General features: G+C 35.8%; 1 protein-coding gene across 1 annotated transcript in view; it reads right to left on the bottom strand.

The window, feature by feature from the left end:
* The window catches only part of BLTP1 (bridge-like lipid transfer protein family member 1), a 142,299-nt gene that overhangs the window by 107,228 nt on the left and 28,724 nt on the right, over positions 1-6,347 (bottom strand). The window contains 1 exon segment of the mRNA XM_072406825.1: positions 1,232-1,425. Coding sequence (XP_072262926.1) covers positions 1,232-1,425 — 194 coding nt within the window.

Genomic DNA, 6,347 nt, shown 5'->3' with positions numbered 1-6,347 from the left:
AAGTAAAAAAATATGCCCCTGTACCTCTGCATTCGGACCATAAGACGCAACCTGATTTTCCCCCCACTTTAGGAGGAAAAAAAGTGCGTCTTATGGTCCGAAAAATACGGTAGGAGTGTCTTACTGTTGGATTGGAACTCATCTGACCTATAGAAATGCTGTAAAAAGCTAGTCAGCTTTTACAGGAACAAGCATTACCATTTAAAGTGGACATAAAATCTAACATTAGACATAATATTAGATATTTATTTTCACCTACTTGCACTTGAAGGTCAGCCCCTTTATTGGCACTGGCTTTGTCAGCTTGCACTTATGAAAAATAAAATATTCATTATATGTATGGAAGTGGCCATCTTGTGAGATGCAGGTCAATCTTTCCATCATCTCAGGAACCTCACCTCCGCCCACAGCTCTCCCACACAGTCCAAGCATCATCGCAGGACAGGGAAAAATAATAAAAAAAAGCACTACACTTGCTGACCAATCAGGGTAGTGGGAGTGGTTTACAAACCCATGAGTTTCTGCAGTCTCCTCTTTTTTTGCCATGGCCCTGAAGAGAGCCCAAAAAGAGGGTGCAGGGGAGTTTTGTTTGACAGTTTAGGAGGTTTAAACAAAAATATAACCCAGATAGATAACTATAACCTGGCCTCATATCATCCATAAGACTTAGATGAAAATGTATGTTTAGGTCAGCTTTAAAGATTTGCATGCCACTCCTACTCCGGTGGCAACTACAAATTTTGCATACTATAATTTCCAGTGATCAGGACAGCTAGAGAATAAAAAAAAAAAATTGTGCAAAATCAAAAAGAGTTACTACAGCTAATGTAAATGATGTGAAGGTAAAGATCAAAGGTGCACACATATGAATGGTAAGGAAAAAAGATGCAAACTTGGTTTAAAGAGAGAAAAAATGGGAAGGCCAGAGCTGGAAAAACATACTACCCTCAAAAGATGATCCATCCATTTATCCAGGTATCACTTTAGTGTGGAGAGGGCAGCAATGCTGGAGGATCATAGATAATGTATGAATGTTTCTAAAGCCTAAGTATTTATATAGCTATCATAATAAACTATGGTAGTTGTAGAATACTCTCGTCTCCTGGGAGATAAATATCACTTGTAATATGAAGTCTACCGTCCATGAAAGTGCATGTGTTGATTTTGGAGTCATAATAGCATATATAATAATAATAAAGTGAAAGTAAAGTTTTAGTTAGAAAAAGCTTACTCATCATTCTGAAGGCCGACATATCGTGGACTGGGCACAAGCATCACCCGGACGTTCTCCAGTTTGCCTTTCAGTATGTGCATGAACTGGTCCAGGTGGCTTGATGGAGGTTTAGTGGTGTATGTGAGAAATGCATCATCAAAATTCACACATAAGGTTTGTGGTTGGTAATGATTTCCAAACGCCAAGCGTCCCTAAAAATTTCCATCCAGTTAAATCAGTCATCTACATTTTACCTTTGTTTACATTAACAACAATAATTACATTTTAACTAAAAAAACCACCAAGGACACTCATTTTTAAATGAGAACTATGGAACGCAAACTGAAAAAAATATTTTCAACAATTTCAACAATTTTATCTTACATGAACAGTAAACAACCACCTTGATAACTCTTAAACACTTTTTTGAAGACTCTAATTGTTGTTTTATAAATTCTAACAGAACATGAACGCAAAACCAAAACTAAGACAACAAAGTTAACACTAGTCATTAAAATTAGCCCAGGTTATTCAATGAAATTGCATGTTACCAAACATTCAACAATTTGTGGTAAATAATTAGTACAAATTACTAACTTGCTAATTTAGTTGTGTCCTATACATTGAAGGTGCAGTAAAATCCTATTATAAAAACTGGAAAGGTTGGCAGCAGGGGCTGCATGCAGGGGTTGCAATTATTAAGCCTGTGATGTGCTGTATGCGCAGCAGGAAGTCGCGTTACACCACCTCACACTAAAAGGCTTATACATGAGGTACAGCATTTTACATTAGCACCCTACACTTCAAAGACAATTCAGTTGTCCAATCAGCCAGGGCTGTGGAGTTGGAGTCGGAGACACTTTTGGATACCTGGAGTCAGAGTCAATAAAAATGTGTCCACTCGACTCCTGATAAATTTAAATATTTAAACAAATACAGCACGTTCAATGTCCTATTTCACAAACAAAAGTCATTATTAAGTACTTCTCTGATGTAAGAATAAAGCCCAGTGCATAATTGAATTTTTAATTGAATTATTAATTTAATTGAATTATTAATAATTGAAAAGTGTTAAGTTCAGCTGAGCTAATATACAACCTCACATTCACATTATTGTAATCTGGATTATGTACATTACAAAAAGTGTTTTCATTTTATTTCAGATATAATGTGTTTAACAAGTTCATTTGAGTGTAAACAAGTGTAATGATATAGGTGGGATAGGCTATGACTTGATGTGTGTTCAGGTGACCTGTCTGCACTCTCCATATATGCTGCCATCCAGGGCTGAACTTTAACATCATTTTGCCCACCACCTAATACTAGGAAGTTAGTGAAGTGGCCCCCCTGGCCCTGGAGCCTCCAACTGCCCTGCCTTCAGCAGAAGATCAGCAAACAAGGATAAAGGCAGCATCGTCTGCTCAACTTTCTCTGTCTGCTAAAAGAGCTTAGAAAAACTTGAATGAACAGCTTTTTGGATTCAACTGTGTGTTCATGTGTATTTGAAAACTCCATGGCTGCATAGCTGCTTGGCGTACTATGGTGGAAGGCTGTGTGCATGTTTCTGGATAAAACTTCAGGGCTATGTGTATGTGTATGGTGCAGGAATGTATGAATGTTTGTGTATAGTGCATACTGTGTGTATATTTCTGAGTAAAATGTAGGGCTCTGTGTTGTGTGTATAGTATATATGTTTGTACATGTTTTTTCTGTATAGGACAAATTATGTCTAAGTTTAGTGCAGGGCTATAGCTTATTTGTGTGTATAGTGTCGTGTTGTATGTTTGCAATAGTGCAGGACTATGTTTATGTTTGTATTTAAATCAAAGAATATGCTAGTTAGTATAACAAATTTTATATTTAGGGAAAATGCCACCCCATTCACAATGGCAAAAAGTCTGAACAAACATGAAAAAGACTGCCATTTATGAGCACTTTACATTATCAACTGATGAGAAACATTACGTGTGCCAATGTATTCTTGAAGATGATGGTAAACAATGTGATGCAAAAAATAGCAGTTTCAGTGGGTCTAACAAAAATGCACCTACAAGAGCATCAAATTTGAAAAGACACAGTATAGGGAAACGTATATTTGAAGACGCCAAATGTAAAATGGAAGAACTACGAAAATGTCTGAAGGGACATTTTGTCTTCATAAAAATGGATGCATGCAAACGTCACAGAGTCAATTATTTTGCTATGTTAGACTTGTTGATGAAAATAATAAAACAATAACGCAAACCTTGGGAGTAAAGGACACCCAGGCACATCACAACAGTGACTATCTTCAGAAGTTGGTGTGAAGAAGGTGTTCAGAAGAAGGTGGAGGATGTTGTAGATGATTTTGAAATTAAAAAGGAACAGATTCTATGTATTGTGACATATAATGCTTCTAATATGTTGAACACAATTTAGAAAATGACTATAGTAGATGAAGAATATGACAGATATTAAAGGAAGACAGTTCCGCAAGTATCAGAGAAAGTGAAAGCGAAGAGAATAGTGACATTTTGGATAACATTGTTGAAGAAGCAACTAAGCGTACTACTTTTCAACATATGCATTGAGCTGTTCATACTCTGCAACTTGCAATAAGAGACAGATTGAAAGATCGTCATGCAGCTACTCTAATTGGCAAATTGAAGCAAGTAATTGTTGCAGCCAGGGCCCCTAAAACAGATGCCATTTTGAAAGGACGTGCAGGAAAAGGAGCCATTTTGGATCAAACAACGCGCTGGGGAAGAACTTATTTGATGGTAAAGCGTTTGCTTGAACTAAAATACCTTTTTGAACAACTGGATAATGAAAATGTTTTGTTAACTGAAAGCCAGTGGAGACAAATAAAAGCACTGGAAAATCTACTTTCTAACCCCTTTACGGTCATCAAAAGTTTCCAATCTGAAGATTTAACACCTGGTAAATTTTTCTTGAAATGGAAGAGCTTGATATATTGCCTGAACAAAAGTGGAGGGTTTATAGCTGATGGCATTGTATCTTCAATCAAGAAAAGAGAGACTCTCTTACTGGATAATCAAATCTTGTTAGCTGCTATTTATGTTGATCCAATAAGCTAAATTTTGTTGAGGGATGACCAGACTGATATTGCAAAAAAAGGCCCTCTATGATGTAGCAGTTCGCATGAAGGAACTACTATAAACACTGGTAACTCAGGATCATAATCTTTAAAAGAATTTTTTCTTTGATTCCTACTTGGACAAAAATTTAATTTTCAACAGTAAAGCAACGTTGCATATGCGTGAAAGATAAATGACCAGAAAATGTCCAAATTAAGAGATTCCAGCAGGAGTTTTTTAAAGAATTAAAAGAAGTAGAAAAGTATGATCGCTCATTGAAACTGACTGTAGAAGAAGCCATCCTTGTTTATCCCGAGATTATTAGTGATGTGGCTAGAATCGTAACAGCAATACAATCACCCCACACCCCCCAAAGTCGATGTTGAAGGACTATTTTCAGCTCTAAAAATAATCAAGTCAGACTGAGGAGCTTCTATGAAAGAGGATCTGGCAGAAGCAATTCTGCTTCTTAGAACAACACTACATTGAGTTAGTTTGGATTGCATTTACCAGCTATTCTACTCTACAACTATATTCCAAGTATAATATACAGACTGTTTTAGGTTTTCCAGTTTTTGTTTATGTAGTTAAGCTTTGTTTGTTGTTTTAAAACTACCAAAGAAAGTGGTTCATATTTTTAAACTGGTAAAGATCCCACTGATTTTTATGCATGCTATGCTACTACTTTATAGCCAATTGATAAAAACAATAAATAAAACCTTATTGTTTTCATTTTTTTGTCTTTTGTTTTAGGCTGGCCAATACAGTGGAGCATCAGCTTCCTAGCCAGTAGCTCTGTGGTTAAATGGCGTGTATGTTGCCTTCTTTCAAACAACATGGAAAATACATTCGCATATTGCAGGGTTTCTCATTTTATCTTCACTCTATATTAATCAATAATGCTTTCTCCTCTTGGGTATTTAGGCAAAAAGCTAAACATTTTTGTATAATCATTTTAGAAATCCTGCTCGCTTATTGTTGAAAATACACTATTGATGCTTTGTAATAAAGCACCAGAAATAATGACCCTATTTCTTCTTACTACTTCTTTTCATTTAGAGAACATCTTCTCAACAGGATTAGGAAATGGACAGTATAGTGGTAAAATTAAGAGTTGGTGTCCCTTACTTTCAACCAATCGCTTTACCTGGCTACTTTTATGAAGGGGGACATTATCCATAAATAGAATGGCATGCTGAACACTCTTTTCACTAAAAACTTTCAAAACCTCATCAATAAAATTGAGGAATGCTTCTTGATTAAATGCTCGTGCTTATGACTTAAAGTGGAGGGTCCCATTTTTATTCCTCACACAAAAAAAAAAATCGCATAATTTCTGGAATGCACTCCAGCCAGAACATGCACCGCCATTTGACCAATAGGAGATCTTCCCCATTTGGTTCTCATTGTGATGTTAGAATCTACTTCATCAAGAAAGTAGATGTTTTTTTCTATCTTCCTTAGCAATGAGATTAAGAATTTGGTTAGCATAGCTAAACCTATCTTGAAGAGAGTGGGAATCATTGCGCCTTGCAGGAATTAAAGAAGTTCTTTTTAATGACCATTGGAATTTATCACTGCATCTATCTATTGTTGAAATAGATATTAATTCCAAATTTGGCAAATATTGATCCTTCATTTCTCTGAGGCTTATTCCTCAATCTTCGGACATTAACTTGTGTAACTCCTCTTTATGGGCTTCATCCAACTTTGAATTTCTCAAACCTCCTGGTAATTTTTCCACTTTACCGGAAGATCCATAGCTTAATAATTTTGGGTATGGTTGTACGATTTACAACCCAAAACCATTGCTATCTGGGAGGCATCACTTCCATTCAGATATCTGACTACCACTCTTTGACATTCTGCAATACTTAATTCTCTGGTCATAAGGGTAAGTGCAATACTAAATATAAAGCCACTAACTTTGAAGATAAAAAGATGAATATTATTGTAAGCTTAAAACTTAGTATAAATCCCTGAAACAAAGATATTACATTTTAAAATTATATAAAGTAAAAAACATATTACCGTATTTTTCGGACCATAAGACGCAC

This window comes from Pyxicephalus adspersus, chromosome 3 (assembly GCF_032062135.1).
Source record: "Pyxicephalus adspersus chromosome 3, UCB_Pads_2.0, whole genome shotgun sequence".
Taxonomy (NCBI): Eukaryota; Metazoa; Chordata; class Amphibia; order Anura; family Pyxicephalidae; genus Pyxicephalus; species Pyxicephalus adspersus.
The sequence above is the reverse complement of the archived record's forward strand: the minus strand, read 5'-3'. Positions and strand labels throughout refer to the sequence as shown.